Here is a 17278-nt window from a genome sequence, read left to right as displayed (position 1 = left end):
GCCTAGGTTCTTGATGCACAACTTTTCTGTTTGTTTTACAGTGGAAGATAGATGATAAGCCTGTAAAAATTGACAAGTGGGATGGATCAGCTGTGAAAAACTCTTTGGATGATTCTGCCAAAAAGGTACTTTCTTGAGGAGGGGTTGGTTAGTATCTATACAGCTGATGGCCATCTCTCCTGGAAAATCTTTTCGTTTTGTAACTTGGAGTGACCTTAGTTTTCAGTGTTAGAAATTGAGTCAGAAAGCAGTTTCTAAAATTTCTCACAGAAAAAGTCAGAAGAACATTTTAGCTGTGGGAAAAGTTGAAGAGTTTAAAGTTTTTATATGAGGGATTGATGAACTTTTTCTCTTGGTTCTTTATAGAAGACTTGAGTCTTATTTGTTTGGTGTGGTAAAATCCCAACTGGAGGGAACTTCTTGTTAATTCATAGATTCTTTTATTATGGAAATCAAGAACAAAAGCAGATACTGGGAAGGAAGTATTCCTATTAGCTTGATTCCTTCTTTTTCTCACCAGGTACTTCTGGAAAAATACAAATACGTGGAGAATTTTGGTCTAATTGATGGTCGCCTCACCATCTGTACAATCTCCTGTTTCTTTGCCATAGTGGCTTTGATTTGGGATTATATGCACCCTTTTCCAGAGTCGAAACCCGTTTTGGCTTTGTGCGTCATATCATATCCTTTATGCTCAGGTTTGTTTTCTAGTGGCCATTTTTAAAAATCTGCTGATACTTCTCCCTACAAAAAACAAAACAGACTTTCATGTTAGGGCTTGCTAATGTTAGAATTTGATATTATGAGCTGTGATGTTTATCTAGTAAACATCTATCATTTATATAGTAACTGTCATTGATATTTTATGTTTAGTATGGTTATTTTATTGTAATTCATTTTTGTTATTAATGTAGAGGTTATTATCCTAATATGAGCACTTAATAGCAAAACACATAGTAATCGTGAACCCAGCTCTTCTCATTTCTAGCCCAGAACTTTTCCCATTAGACATGGCTGCTTCAAGCCACTCATTCTAGGATATTAGGAAAGGAACTGATTTTGAAGACTCAGATCTGTATCAAGTTTACTTGAAGCTGAGGAGCTGAACTGGAAATTAGCATGAGATACAAGTGTGACTTGTATTATAGAGGAATTAAGAACTTATTCTGGAGCTAGAGAATGTGGGTTTGAAATCCAAGGTATTTGTGATCTTGTGCTAATGAAAATTTACTTATTTTTGAAATGATTTGAATACCACTGATTTATAAATATGGGTAGCATTCAGAATTATCATGAAGATTAAATGAGAGATTTTATATTGTATTTGATATATAATCATTTCCTTTCCCCTTTTTTATGATAAATATAAGATCATGGTTGTTGCCTACCCAGTTGATTTTTTTTCTCAAGAAGTTGAATATCAAGAACTTAATTAAGGCCGGGCGCAGTGGCTCACACCTGTAATCCCAGCACGTTGGGAGGCCGAGGCGGGCGGATCACGAGGTCAGGAGATCAAGACCACCCTGGCTAACACGGTGAAACCCCGTCTCTACTAAAAATACAAAAAATTAGCCGGGCGTGGTGGCGGGCGCCTGTAGTCCCAGCTACTCCGGAGGCTGAGGCAGGAGAATGGCGTGAACCCAGGAGGCGGAGCTTGCAGTGAGCCGAGATCGCGCCACTGCACTCCAGCCTGGGCGACAGAGTGAGACTCCATTCCCCCCGCCCCCCCCACAAAAAAAGAACTTAATTATACTTCACTATTAAAACAGATAATTTTGGTAGGCAGTTTACTTTTTTAAACAATGTTACCACTACCTAAATTTTTTTTTTTTTTTTTTTTTTTTTTTTTTTGAGACAGCGTCTTACCCTGTCACCCAGGCTAAAGTACAGTGGTGTGATTATGACTCACTGCAGCCTCAGCCTCCTGGCTCAAGCAGTTCTCCTACCTCAGCCTCCTAAGCAGACAGGCACACGCTACCATGCCTACCTAATTTTTAAATTTTTTACAGAGACAAGGTCCCACTACGTTGCCTAGGCTAGTGTCAAAAGTCCTGGGCCCAAGCAGTCCTCCCAAAGTGCTGGTATTACAGGCATAAGCCACTGTGCCCAGCCAACTTGAAATATGTTTTAAAACTTCATGTTGGAGATTTATCTTCAGAGGCAGTTAGCAAACCTCTAATAAAGCAGATCCTAGTCAAAAATTGTATTATCTAGTTTGCCCTACATAGCCCCCAGAAGTGGTACCAGGTGATCCTTGACTCCTTCCGGTCATCAGATTAATCATCCCAGTGTGAATTTTTCACCGTTAAGGCAGTTCAAAAGAATAATATTCTATAGGTTCTAGAGACAGTCCCCAGGGGAATTCCAAAGCGATTTGAAAATGATAGCAATCTTGTTACAAACATCTGGCCTCCCAAGAGAACTACCTTGATGGTAATTCATTTGTTTGCTTATATTTGTTTAATAAAACAAGGTCTTATTTTTAGTCATATCAGTTTTATTTATAATAGTAGGGACTACCATTATAAATATCTTCTGTTATTGGGCATCGTGGCTCACGCCTGTAATCCCAACACTTTGAGAGGCCAAGGCGGGCGAATTGCTTGAGCCCAAAAGTTCAAGGCCAGCCTCAGCAATGTGGAGAAACCCTGTCTCTACCAAAAATACAAAAATTAGCTGGGCGTGTTGGTACATGCCTGTAGTCCAGTTACTTGGGAGGCTGAGGCACAAGAATCACTTGAATCCAGGAGACGGAAGTCGCAGTGAACTGAGATCCACTACTGCACTGCAGCCTGGGTGACAGAGCAACACTCTGTCTCAAAATAAATAAAGTAATTAGATAAATTAAAAAATAAATTAGCTGGATGTGGTGACGCACACCTATAATCCCAGCTACTCAGGAAGCTGAGATGGGAGGATCACTTGAGCCTGGGATGTTGAGGCTGCAGTGAGCTGAGATCGTGCCACTGTACTCTAGCCTGGGTGACAGAGTGAGACCCTGTCTCAAAAAAAAAAAAAAAAAAATTCTTCTGTATCATAGACTACATATATCCTTCATCTCTAAATCTCATGGTAATTCTAAAATATCAGTATTATCCCAGTTTTAAAGGTAAGGATACTAAGACTTGGGAAGGAAGTTATTTGTTATGATTATACTGATTAAAGGCCAAGATTTAAATCTATTTAAATCTAGGATTATCTCTACTCTGAAGTTCATATACTTCACACTATATTTTCCTGCCTTTCCTGTTCATGAAATTTATCTTTTTTAACTCTTTTTTAATGGAATGCTTCATGAATTTGCCTGTCATCCTTGTGCTAGGGCCATGCTAATCTCTGTATCATTCTAATTTTAGTATATGTGCTGCCGAAGCGAGCACTGTTCATGAAATTTATTTTTATTTTATTTATTTTATTTTTATTTTTTGAGACAGGGTCTCACTTTGTCGCCCAGGCTGGAGTGCAGTGGCACGATCTTGGCTCACTACAACTTCTGCCTCCCGGGTTCAAGTGATTCTCCTGCCGCAGCCACACAAGTAGCTGGGATTACGGGCCTGCACCACCACATCCAGCTAAATTTTTTTGTTTTTTGTTTTTTGAGATGGAGTCTTGCTCTGTCACACAGGCTGGAGCACAGTGGCACGATCTCGGCTCACTGCCACCCTGCAACCTCCACCTCCTGGGTTCAAGCCATTCTCATGCCTCAGCCTCCTAAGTAGCCAGGGCTACCGGCATGTACCACCATGCCCGGCTAATTTTTGTATTTTTAGTAGAGACATGGGGTTTCACCATATTGGCCAGGCTCGTCTTGAACTCCTGACCTCAAGTGATCTGCCCACCTCAGCCTCCCAAAGTGCTGGGATTACAGGCATGAGCCACCATGCCTAGCCTTAATTTTTGTATTTTTAGTAGAAATGGGATTTCCCATTGTTCCCTTTTGGCCAGGCTGGTCTCAGACTGCCTGCCTCGGCCTCCCAAAGTGCTGGTATTATAGGTGTGAGCCATCGTGCGCAGCCTTGTTTCTGAAATTTAAATGGCACAGTGTACACAAAGCTCTTATGCCGGTTTTTGGCAAACTGTAAGTGCTTATTATATATGGTACTTAATACTGTCAAAAACAATATAATATATAATATAATATAATAAAAAGTCTATGTGCATACAGGAAGTAATTGTAGTACTATTTGACATACTCTCCTATAGTAAACTATTTTGGGTCACTTTTCTTCTCTTCTTATAACCCTTAAAATCAGTTGAACATGGTCAAGTCCACTGGGACTATTAGTTGTTTTTTATAAAGAAATAAGCACTATTATGACAAAGTCTTGACAAACTAGGTATCTTATTATACATGTTGTCTTTGAACATAAAGATGAGAGCTAGTTTATGCTCTGTATCTTTTTCTTGTCTTCCTTTTTGAGATGTTTGCAGAATTAACCAGAGAGAACCTTGTTTCTCTTGGTACATAAACACAAGGATGAAAATGAAATAGCTAAATTTTCAGTGTTTATGCAGCAAGACAAAGCTGTCTTCTTTAGGACTATCATTATGAAAGTTTTTATATCTCTTGCTTGTCAATTTGTGTTACTTCTCTTTTATGTTTGAGTATTTTTTCCTTAACTTTATTTGAACCTATTTTGTGATGATGGGGATTCTGACTATTTATACCTCATATAAGGAGAAGAGCATCTTTCTCGTGGCCCACAGGAAAGATCCTACAGGAATGGATCCTGATGATATTTGGCAGCTGTCCTCCAGTCTTAAAAGGTATGACTATCCTCACAGATTTTTCAATCCTGTTGTTGGATTTGCCCTGGCATGTTATCATTATCAACAGAAGACTTATTATGTGCCTACTCTACATGGATCATAGGGCTAGTCATATAAAATGAAGAGAGGAGGGTGAATGATCTAGAAGGTTTGTCCTAGCCCTGTAGTTCTGAGATTGCATTATCACAGAAATGCTCTGAGGATAAACTGTGGGAGAAAGTGCTTTGGTGGAAGAATGAAGAATGATTCTTTTTTCCTGTGGCCAGGTAACAGAGACGATTAAGTGTACAAAACTATAAACGCCAAAGATGTGAGATCAGTTATCTTTGAAGAACTCCATTAGCTTCTGTGTCTTCTATGATCCTGTCTTCTCTCCATGAATACAGTCAAGAAGCTCGGGAGCAGTGCACTGGGCAACTCAAAAAAAGCACAATCTACAGTCTGTTTCTGACCAGTGTTAGGTATAACTTTGTGCAGCTGACACACATGTGTTTTATAGGTACCAAGAACTAGGTTCGTGTTCCAGTTCAGTTTCTTTCTAGCTGTATAACTTTGGGTAAATCATATAAATTATCAGGTTTAGCGGGGTCAAAAATGATGTCTAGAGTTTCTGGGAACTTGAAATACCAATTATAATAATAGCAAATGTTTTTTGAACATTTACTGTATGTTGGGTATTCTGCTAAATGCATTATCTCATTTGGATTTTAGAACACTCATTTTATAGGTAAGAATACAGGCCCAAAGGTTAAATCAACTCTTCCAGTATCATATAGCCCAAAAGTGGTAGAGCAGGAATTCCAGCCCAAGTTTGAAACCAGAATTCATACTCGTAGTCACTATCTTAAAAACATATTATACTTAACTAGTGCATAATAGCCCCACAAATTATAAGTACAATTATTTACATATGAAATTAAGTGTAGCATCTGTGCCATACAGACTCTCTCATTGCCAACTTGTAGAGGCGCCTATGAGAAAGGGAAGCAGACCTTCATTCTGTTGTTGCAGTTGAGTCCTTGCTTGTCTCCTAACAGGGGCTTCGAGCTGCCCTTTGGCCCCAGCCATCATAATCTGCATCCTCTACCAGGCCACTGAAGCAGAGTTGCAGAATTCTAAAACTTAGCGGCATTGTAATTTCGTTATTTTTATTCTGACTTTTGTATTTTTTAATAACTTTTATATAATTCACCTACCATACATTTCACCCATTTAAAGTGTACAGTTCAAAAGTTTCTAGTGTATTTACAGATATTTGCAACCATTATTACAGTCAATTTTAGAGCATTTTCATCACCTCAAAAAAAAAAACCTCTGTACTCTAGCTAATCACTTCCCTATCCTTCCACTTCCCTGAGCCCTGGGCAACCACCAGTCTACTTTCTCTGTTCTCTCTTATGGACATTTTATATGAATGGAATCATACAATATGTGGTCTTTTATAACTAGATTCTTTCACTTAGTGCCATTACTTCCTATATATACTGTACACAAGGTTCATTCATGTTGTAGCATGTACCAGTACTTTATTCCTTTCTATGGTCAAGCAATATTCCATTTTGTTTATCCATTTGATAGTTAACAGACATTTGGGTTGTTTCTACTTTTTGGCTATTATGAATAATGTTGCTATCCATATTTGTGTACATGTTTTTAGGTAGACATGTTTTCATTTCTCTTGGGTAATACACCTAGGAGAAGACTTACTAGATCATATGGTAACTCTCTTTGTTTGAGGAACTGCCGGACTGTTGTCCAAAGTGGCTGCCCTATTTTACAGTCTCACTAGCAGTGTACAAGGGTTCTGATTTTTTCACGTTTCTTGCTGATTTTTACCAACTGCCATATTGTTGGTGGAGTGGAAGTGTGAACATTCTTGCTTTGTTCCCCACTTTCTGCTGATGTCTTCCCCCTCCCCCACCTCACAGACGGATTTAGTAGCTTAACAGTAGCTGATTCTGATGTCTTATTCCTACTGCCAGGTCATGTGATATGACAATGGCAATGAAAGGTTTCACAGACTACCAGTTGCCATGTGCAGACAGCACATGACTCTCTCGCGAAAAGTGATTTTTTGACTCCCCAGCACATTCATTATACAGTCTAAACTCCTTCAGCATATGAAGTGTTACAGCATTCATCCCCTAGTGACATCTGCAGCTTTCTTTTATGCCCCTCTCAAAATCCAGTCTCTCACCCTGGCAATATTATGGAATTTGCAAGATGCTGAGTTATCCAAGTTTCCCAGTGACCCCGTACCTTTAAACATGTTCTTCTTTCTGGCTTAGCTGTCTTTCTGTAACCTGGCTCACTCCTACTTCCAAGAAGCCTTCCCTGACATGCCTTACTCTAAATTAGGTGGTCCTGGTTATTCTTTTTTTTTTTTTTTTTTTTTTTTTGAGACGGAGTTTCACTCTTGTCACCCAGGCTGGAGCGCAATGATGCGATCTTGGCTCACTGCAACCTCCATCACCTGGGTTCAAGCAATTCTCCTGCCTCAGCCTCCTGAGTAGCTGCAATTACGGACCCACGACCACACCCAGCTAATTTTTGTATTTTTTGTAGAGATGGAGTTTCACCATGTTGGCCAGACTGGTTGTGAACTCCTTTCCTCAAGTGATCCCCTAGCCTCTGCCTCCCAGTGTGGTGGGATTACAGGCATGAGCCACCACGCCCAGTTATTCTTAAAAGCATTTTATGCTTACCTCTGTTAATTACCACATGGAGCTATAATTATTTACTGTCTGTGTCTCCTCCCGGGCCTGCCCCCCTCCTCCAAAGCGTGAGCTCCTATACCGTTCACTCTACACTAGAAACCTAAGCCCAGGTGGGACTTTCTCACTTACCCCTTGGTAACCAGACCCAGCCAAGGGCCTGGTGTGGCATGTTTTGTTATGTGAATGATTGACGTTCATCTGAGTTGGGCAGCAGCCATGACCTCCTAATTAGTCTCTGCCTGCAGCCAAGTCATTGTCAGCCATCCACAAAGTCCCCTATAACCTAGCCGTCTCTATGAACATTCCCTTCTCTTTCTTGCCCTAAGTGAAACCGGACCATAATCCCTGAGGACGTAATTCCTCTGCAGACTGCAAGTGGTAGCTGATGTTTCTCTCACAGCCTTCATTACTCTGGTACTACAGGTAGAAATGGGTCTCCCCTTTGCAGCTTCCAATGCCTCCTCTTCCCTAAACCGCTCCCCTCCTCCTTTGAATGCATGTCATCACATTGTGCCACTTCTATGCCTCTTCCTTGCAGTTAAATACAGACCTGCTCTTTTGAAGATAATTCCTGGCTCATTGGCACTCTCTAACATTTGTCCTTTCATAAGTCTTGGTGATTGCCATATTCACATAGATAATTATTCTAGTAATTTGGCCTCTCAGTTTTACTTCCTTTCTTCCCATTATCCTGTTTTCTATCATGTCTTAAACACTTACTTTCATAGACATATCCTAGTAGACCTTGCAATTACTAAGAACAAACTACGTTCAATAATTTCAGTTTTAAGTGTCCCACCCCGACCATTGCTTCCTGTTATTCTAATTTGTTTCCTTCTAGTTCTCTTGTCACAGCATTTCTTCTGCCCCAGTGGCATCTGTAACCCACTTCACTTCCTCCTTACCTGGCTTAGATTCCATGACACTTCTGTAGTCCAGTTACTCTCTCCCTGTCCTGGAGGATCTTTCATATCTTCCCTATCCTCAAACCTCCTAGGCCTCCTCCCCTATCTTTACTCTCAGTGCTTTGTTGTTGGGAAGATAGAAGCCATCATAAGTCTACCATCACTACTTACCTACTTCCAAGTACCTATCTAAGACCTTCCCTCCCTGGTCTATGGGATTCTATCCCTTCCCCTTTACTTGATGTTTCCCTCTGCTGGATCATTCCGTCTGACATACATATATACTGTAATTTCTCCCAACTAAAAAAAAAAAAAAAAAAAATGTTCTTTCCCCTTCTGCTCCTCAGACAGTCTCCTCATTTCTCTACTCTCCTTTTCCTTTTGTGCTATCACCTGGATCTACTCTTGTCTTCTCTTTTGTCCTCTTACTTGACCTGTCAGCAGCATTTGACATAGCTAATTACCCTTACCTTGTAATACTTTTTTTTTTTTAACTAGGCTTCTCGGATACCACACGCTTGTAATTTTCTTCTTACCTTAATGTCTGTTCCTCAGTCTCTTTTGTGATTCTTCATCTCCCATTTTTTTACATTTGAAATGCCACCAGGGCTTGTTCTGGAACCTCTTCTCTATGATGATCTCTAAATTTATATTTTCATCCTTAATCTCTTCTCTGAACTCTAAATATATTCCGGCATTCTGTTTGATGTTGGATCCCAATAGTCATCTCAAAGTCAACATGTCCAAAACCTTACTCATCTTTGCCTCGTCCAAACCTGCCCTCAGTTTTCTCACTTCAGTAAATGGCAGTGCTGTCCTTACAGAGCTCTGGAGTCATTTTGACTCCTCTTTCTCAGTCCTTCTGTCAGAAAATCCTGTTAGCTGTACCATCTAAATGTATTGTCTGACCATTTACCATCTCTGCTGCTACTATTCTCTGTCACATAAGTTACTGTAAGATGTTCTTTTTTTGTTTGTTTTTTTGTTTTTTTGAGACGAGGTCTCACACTTTTGTCCAGGCTGGAGTGCAGTGGCGTGATCTCGGCTCACTGCAAGCTCCACCTCCCGGGTTCACGCCATTCTCCTGGCTCAGCCTCCCAAATAGCTGGGACTATAGGCGCCCGCCACCACGCCCTGCTAATTTTTTGCATTTTTAATAGAGACAGGGTTTCACCATGTTAGCCAGGATGGTCTTGATCTCCTGACCTCGTGAGCCACTGCGCCCAGCCTACTGTAATGATGTTCTAATGGACTTCTGCAGCCCTCTCCCCACCCATAGTCTGTTCCCAGGACAGCAAGCAAAGTGATCATTTTGAAACATAATCAATTCAGTCTTTTGCTCAAAACTCACTCAGAGAAATCGCCAGAATCCTGAGGATGGCTTGGAAGTCCATACATGTCTATTCTCTGCACTCCACACACCTATGCAAACATACCCCTCATCTCCTATGGCTCTCATCCTCTCCCACTTCATTCTGTTCACATTATGCCCCTTTCTGTTCTTAAGACATTTCAGGCATGTTCTTGCCTCAGGGCCTTTGCACTTGCTATTGCTTTTGCCTGGAACATTCTTTTTCCAGAGAGCTTGTTCTCTTACCTTTCTTGGCTCTGCTCAAACATCTGCTTAGTGAAGGTTTTTCTGCCCACCTGTTTAAGAGAACATCTTATTTTTTTATACTGTCTGTTCCCTACACACACTTAAAATGAAAGTCCCAAAAGGCAGGCATTTATATTATGTTCACTGCCATATATTCTTACCATCTAAAACTGCCTGACCCATATAGGTAGGCTTAATAAATATCTGAATTAATGAACATTTCTAAAATGTGTCAGATCACAACTCATCAGTTCATGGACTGCCACCAAAGCCATGTAACTGCTAATAAAACTGGGCACAGAAATCTAAAAATTACTGTGATATCAATTAGTAGCAGTTGGTCAGAACTTGAGAAAATCTTTTGAGGTGTTGAAAATAGTTAAAGGAACTTCACGACTAGCTCTCCAAGTTGGTAGTTACTGCCTAGACCAGCAATTACTGAGGAGCTGTGATCTTTTGAGCACTAGTTAATGATAGGCACTGTTTTAGTCATGACAGTAATCCTAAAAGCAGATGGAAGTTCTCCCATTTTAAACATGCAGAAATAGAGCCTCAAGAAACTGCTTCATCTAAAGATAATACTAGCTTAACAATCCACTGAATATGTCCCAATACATGGAAACAGGGTGGGGGATGTCAGCCTACCAGCAATTGGTGTCATTAAACCCTCTTGAATGGACATAGTAATGGACATAGTAATGGCCTTCAGGGTACCTTAAAATATAGATAAGGAGTCTCTGGAGTTCATTTAGTAAAGCATTTGGCATCCCTGGCCTGTGATCAGAGTAAAACCTGGAGCTAGATTGATTACAGAGTGTAAGGACTAGACACCCTGGGATTGGAGAGCATCCTTGAAAGCAAGGGTTCTTCATTTATTTATAAAAATTTGATTGCCTACTAGAAACCCAGCTAAGAGTATGAAACAAGACAAAAATCTTTGCTCAAGAATCTCCTAGACAATCCTGATTCAAGCACCAGAAACAAAGGGAAAAGAAACCTCCCAGTCTAGTGAAGAACATAGTACACATCATGTCAACAGATAGGTAATTTTGTTGATACCATAGGATCCTATTATTAGGCCTGGCATACGATAGGAGGTCAGTATTTGAGTTGAATATTGATTGATGGTGCTGTGGAAGACAGAGGAGACACATCTGACCCAGATTGGGAGGCTTTCCCCGAAAAGTTTATGCCCAAGTATAGTGTTAACAAATAAGAACTTGTCAGGTGAGACAGGGGAGAAGAGTCTTCTAGGAAGACCTATCTAGCATGGCAAATACAAAGTTCAGAGATGGGAGAAGATGGTCCACATGGCTTAAAAGTCTACAGCAAGGTAAAGGAGGTACACAGTAATTAAAGCAGGAAAGATATATCAACACCTAAGAATCAGAACTAGTATCTTGAAGAGTTAGGAGCCCTGGGGTTTTGTTTTTGTTTTTGCTTTTAAAGGATGTGTTTGTTCCCTGTATCACCGGTGCCCAACTTACTCCTTTTCTTCGGAATCACTTGGTGCCATATTGTTACTGGTTGAATCTCTGTGTTTGGTTTTTGATTTGTTATCTTTGCCCCCATGCTTAGGTTTGATGACAAATACACCTTGAAGCTGACCTTCATCAGTGGGAGAACAAAGCAGCAGCGGGAAGCCGAGTTCACCAAGTCCATTGCTAAGTTTTTTGACCACAGTGGGACACTGGTCATGGATGCATATGAGCCTGAAATATCCAGGCTCCATGACAGTCTCGCCATAGAAAGAAAAATAAAATAGCCAATTCTAAAAGTAGCCCTCTTTCTGCTGGATCTTGCTGAATTACTGGCTTGAGGGGTGGGAGAAATAAAAAGAACTTAAAATGGGTAAAGTAAGAAATGTTTAAAAGTCCCTGTTTTGTCCTGAAATTTTAGTCTATTCTGGATAAATAGGATTTTCTGACACAGATATGAGAAGTTGTAGCTCTGATGTCTAGCTGTAGTCTCCTTGATCTGCTGATTGCATTATTTTAATTTGCTTTTCTGGGAAAGTAGTTTTGCTAAAAGCTGTACAGACATTTTCTTTTGTACCTAGTATACTTTATATAGTATAGCTTTGGGCCATGTAGCATTTTAAGACTCAATTTTAAAAAATTATTAATCTGTTGCTGACTCTGTTAATTCCTATTTCAATATGTGTTTCCTTGAAGAATTCAGGATACAACGTCTTGTGTATGACAGCTTTCCTTCACACACTATTTTTGTGGGTGTGTATATATCTGATTTGGGGAGAATTTAAAAAAAAACATAGCTTTTTAATTTGTTTGAAACAGACTTTCTGCCTGTTACATTTTGTGCTTTTAACTAGTTAAAGAAGCCAATGGCATTTTAGTTTTATATTGTGTTTTCCACTAGTATATCCCTGTTGATTTGTTTGTGCCTTTTATTAACTGCCATTTTCTAAAATTTTTTTCAATAAAAGGAAGGAAGATGTGAAAAAAATGAGTCATAGTCTTGATGGAGAGAACAGAGAAGCAAGTGTTAACATCTTTCTACTATAGGTTTTTTTCGTTTTTAGGCTATTTTACTTGTCAGAGGCCCCTGAGAACCTGTAGCTGAGGAACTCTTAGCTTTCCAGTGATAACAACAATAATAACAACATTCTGTACTTATTTTGTGTCAGAAATGCTCCAAGTACTTTACATGTGTTAATGCTCACAGCAATCCTAAGAGGTAGATACTGTTATTATCCCCATTTTACACATGAGGAAACTGAGATACAAAAGTTAAATAATTGTCACACAGCTAGTGTTAGAACTGGGATTCAAACCTGGGGAGTCTGGCTTCAGAGTTTGTGGTCCTGCAGAGACAAAACAGCAGTTTTTCCAGTGTTTTCCCAGTATGGTCAGAGAAGACCTGGGTGCTTGCCAAGATCCTTTGACCTTTAGGAATTTCCCTGCAGATTTACAAAATCCGACTGAGCCTAGTCCCCAACACTATATTTAGTTTGTAAGAAATTACCATTATCGCATTTCCTGTGTGTCTTGGGAAGGTTGTCCTATCTCACACCACATAGTAGGGAATTGTGAACAACACTGGACAGAAAGTTAAAGCCTTGGATTCTGTACTCTTCATTCCTATAAACCTTGGGTAAGTTGCAGAATTCTCTCTGAGCTTCCGGTTTCTGCTTCCTTTCCCTCCCACAAGGTGATAATCCTAATCCGTGAGCTTCTTAAAGTTTCTGAAAGCATGTAACCAGATAAGTGTATTTTTACAATGGAGGAGTTACAGTCATCTGGGTATTTGTGGGAGATTGGTTCCAGGATCCCCAAGCATACCAAAATCCAAGGATGCTCAAGTCCCTTATATAAAATGTGTAGTGTATTTGCATATAACCCACACACATCCTCCCATATACTTTTAATCACCTCTGGATTACTTATAATACCTAATACAATGTAAATGCTACATAAATAGTTATAGTGTATTGGTTTTTTATTTTTTTTTTGTTATTTTTTAAAATATATTTTTAATCCATGGTTGGTTAAATCTGTAGATATAGAGGGCCAACTGTACTGTTAGACACAGGGGTCTCAAGGCTTGCAGATAGAGACAGTGAATAACCTCTCCATGATGATCCCTTAGAGTTCCCCCAATATGCTTTTTTCTTTACGTGTACATGCAAATATGTATCTCCACATACACTTTTTTTTAACAAAAATTGAATTATATTGATATATGTCCTGTAATTTGTGTTTTAAACTTAATATGTCTTAGGCATTTTCCCTGTGTGTGTGTATAATGCAGCTATTAAAAATGAGTCTGAGGCCAGGCATGGTGGCTCACGCCTTTAATCCCAGCACTTTAGCAGGCCAAGACAGGTAAGTCACACCTGAGGTCAGTTCAAGACCACCCTGGCCAACGTGGTGAAACCACATCTCTACTAAAAATACAAAAAATTAGCTGGGCATGGTGGCAGATGCCTTAGTCCCAGCTACTTGGGAGGCTGAGGCAGGAGAATGGCTTGAACCAGGAGGTGGAGGTTGCAGTGAGCCGAGGTTTCATCCCTGCACTCCATTCCGGGCAACAAGAGCGAAACTCCGTCTGAAAAAAAAAAAAAAAAAAAAAAAGTCTGACATACATATATAAAAGAAACTGTCCTAAAATGCCACAAGTGCAAAGGCAGGGGACCAATTGCAACAAGTAGCTGGGGTGATAACCCCTGTATATATATATATACACACACACATAGGTCAGTTTCTTTTTTTTTTTTTTTTTAAGAGTCTTGCTCTGTCATCCAGGCTGGAGTGCAGTGGCGCAATCTCGGCTTACTGCAAGCTCTGCCTCCCAGGTTCATGCCATTCTCCTGGCTCAGCCTCCTGAGTAGCTGGGACTACAGGCGCGTGCCACCAAGCCCAGCTAATTTTGTTGTATTTTTAGTAGAGACGGGGTTTCACCGTGTTAGCCAGGATGGTCTCGATCTCCTGACCTCGTGATCTGCCCGCCTCGGCCTCCCAAAGTCCTGGGGTTACAGGCGTTAGTCACCATGCCCGGCCAGGTCAGTCTCATTTTTAATAGCTACATAATATTCTTAGTATAAGTGTTTTTACTTTAATTCCCTATTAATCATAATTTTTCCCCAGTTTTTTTCACTATTCCAGGAAGGAATGTGGATTGAAGAGAGGGGAAGAAAATAGGTCCTCAAATGAGAGACAAGAAACCTGGGTTGTTGGCAACTTTTTTCTAATTTGTGACCTTGAATACATCCTATTCTTTTTCTAGGGTGAAGTCTCTTGTTAAAAAAAAGTTTGAGAGAATGTATTCTTTTGAGATTATGAAGACTCCTTACCCCCGGGAAATATAAAACATCTCTTACGATTACAAAAAATGTTGGGTGCCATATCCCCAAAAGGTGCCTATAAGCCCCGCTTGAGACTTCTTGGACTACATGGATCTCTTTTAAGGTTTTTCCCTGACTCCAGAAACCAGTTGAAGCAGTTTAGGTTTGCTGAAGAAGTGGGTTATCAGCCCAGCTACATGTTGCAGTTGGTCCCCTGTCTTTTCACTTGCGGCATTTTAGAAGTGTTTCATCACATGAACAAACAGTACCCTCTGCAGGCTCAAGCCTCAGCAAGGGCACACTTTGTAGAGTCTCTGGCCAGCTTCTGACACATCCATCTACGGAGTGGCCACTTCAGCCCAGTCCAGAATGCTGCTGGGCTGCTCTGTACCCTCTAGTAGGTCTGCAACAGCCTTGCTACCAGGAAACCCTGACACCCATCGCATCATCATGAGTGAAGTTCTCAGTTCCTCACACTTAACCTCAGACGGACTTCTTTTGAGAACATAGAAGGCCACTGAGGACAGTGGAAAAAGATCCTAATGTTTTTTCATTATTTGCAAATTTCAGCTGCTAATGTGTATTTAATGTTTGTCATGCTTTTATGTATGTGTAGAAACAAGTTTTGCTTCAGAACAATTTCGGGGAATGGAAGAAGATGCAAAGTCCGTTTGCATACACACAAGTTGTGTTCTTCTCTGGACCCAAGTTCCTCCTCAGCTTAGAGCCCCATCTCTCACTAACTCTACGTTTTCCACTCCTGGCTAGCCCTACCCACACCCCAAACCTTTTCTCCATGGTGGAAGTCATCAGAGAAAACTGTAAAAGACTTTTAGAATATATCCTGTCCCCACTGACAGCCTTTTTTGTTACTAAATTAGAGTATTCCTAACAACCCACCCTATGGTCCCCGTCTGAGAATAATGTTTTAAATACATACACACATCATTGTCTGTTAATAAGGAACTGGGGAGGTGGTTCCAGAGTTCCTGGAACAGATTCAAAGACGGTTGCTGAAACTATGTCCTGGTTGTTGCTTACTGTCTTCTAGAAAGAAGTACTTCATCACTAATCTGGCATTCAGCCTCAGATCTGCCCCATTTTAACTGCTGCTACTAACATTCTTCCTGTATAGGCAGCGGGTTCTTTCTCCTTTCAGATAACAGTCACAGAGACACGTACTTACATGAGCTTCAAGGAAGGGAAATTCCTTACTCCTGTGGACAGAAACCAGGTGAATTGTTAGAACTTTGGTTTATTCACTTGGGCATAGAGGGATTCAGGGTACATAATGCTTGTTAAGGAAGAATGGAAACTGTTGGGCTGTCTTAGAGCCAACCCCCTCCTACAGTCTATCATTCCAGGCTTAGACCCATGCCGACACAACAGGAAAAGTCTCAGGTTTTTCTTGGCTGCTATAAAGGAGCAATAGCCCTTTCAGAGGGATTTCCCTGTGACAAACTGTTCTGGGAAGCAATTGATGAGGATTGAGTAGTTGTCAGGCTCTTAGTGCCCCAGAGTTGGTTGATTAATACTGTCAAAGGTGAGCCACTGGAGAAAGAGAAACTTGGGAGAGACAATCTGCCGTGAGCTGTGAGTGTTCCTGCATGTATATTCTTGCCTCATGTGAATGTAAGACTGACGATTCTTCTTGGGCTGTACCTCAGTGTTCTGTTAGCAGTAAGCTACCTTGAAATGAGCAAATTTGCCTGTTGCTTACTATGAAAGTTTTGAGCACCCCTCCCCTCACAAGCTTGGGGTCTGCATATGTAGGCATCCATCTAGGTCTACCCTGTGGCACTTTGTGGGGTGTAGGCCATGGGCAGCTGGTGCAAACATGCTCATGTTGCTGGCTATACCATAAGTAATAAAGTTATTTGTCTCTGACCCAGGCATCTCATGTCTTCTGGCAACATCCATGAAAGCATAGCAGGCTAACTTGTTAGCTTACAAGTAGGATAAAATTCACAGATGTGAAAGTTTTAGTAATGAAAATTGGATCCTGACCAACATGGTTTTCTAGAAGAGAAAGGACAAAGGCCTTTCATGGGCTGGATTACGGGATAAAAGAAATTCCTTGGGATCTGGTAGCAAATCAGATATTCCCAAGTGAGGGAGGAGGAAAGAGTCCTGAGAAAAGTCCCACCTGAAGAAAGAGTCCTACCTGAGAATATTTTGAGGCTAAGGAGCAAGAGGTAGGATTGAACCATGCTGCCCAAATTGTACTTAGGTTGTTGCTCAGTCTCTGGGCAGGAGGCAGGAGGATGTTTTGACAATGAGGCAGCAAGCTCATGGCTCCAGCTGAAAGGCAGTACGGCCAAGGCTGATGAATGATTTCCCAAAGATGAAATAAATGATGGCAGCAATAAAGATATAGAACTTTGAGCTAAAAACTTTAGCTGTTGAGTCCAAGTAGGTAGCCACTTGAACTGAAAGTAAATACATGGCTTTGCTGACTGACACAAAGCTGTTCTCCTTATGGCCT

At 40.7% G+C, this 17278-nt stretch overlaps 1 protein-coding gene and 1 non-coding gene across 2 annotated transcripts in view; one reads left to right on the top strand and one right to left on the bottom strand.

The window, feature by feature from the left end:
- Window positions 1–12455, top strand: part of SPCS2 (signal peptidase complex subunit 2) — a 29412-nt gene extending 16957 nt beyond the window's left edge. The window contains exons 2-5 of the mRNA XM_010366810.2: window positions 42–125; window positions 521–681; window positions 4633–4767; window positions 11568–12455. Coding sequence (XP_010365112.1) covers window positions 42–125; window positions 521–681; window positions 4633–4767; window positions 11568–11754 — 567 coding nt within the window. The 3' untranslated portion in view covers window positions 11755–12455. The remainder of the gene's footprint in view (window positions 1–41; window positions 126–520; window positions 682–4632; window positions 4768–11567) is intronic.
- Window positions 3277–3380, bottom strand: LOC115893715. The gene has a single exon (XR_004053776.1). It is a non-coding gene; the product is annotated as a U6 spliceosomal RNA (small nuclear RNA).
- Window positions 12456–17278: the final 4823 nt, after the last annotated feature.

The sequence above is a fragment of the Rhinopithecus roxellana genome, chromosome 15 (assembly GCF_007565055.1).
Source record: "Rhinopithecus roxellana isolate Shanxi Qingling chromosome 15, ASM756505v1, whole genome shotgun sequence".
Lineage (NCBI taxonomy): Eukaryota > Metazoa > Chordata > Mammalia > Primates > Cercopithecidae > Rhinopithecus > Rhinopithecus roxellana.
The sequence above is the reverse complement of the archived record's forward strand: the minus strand, read 5'-3'. Positions and strand labels throughout refer to the sequence as shown.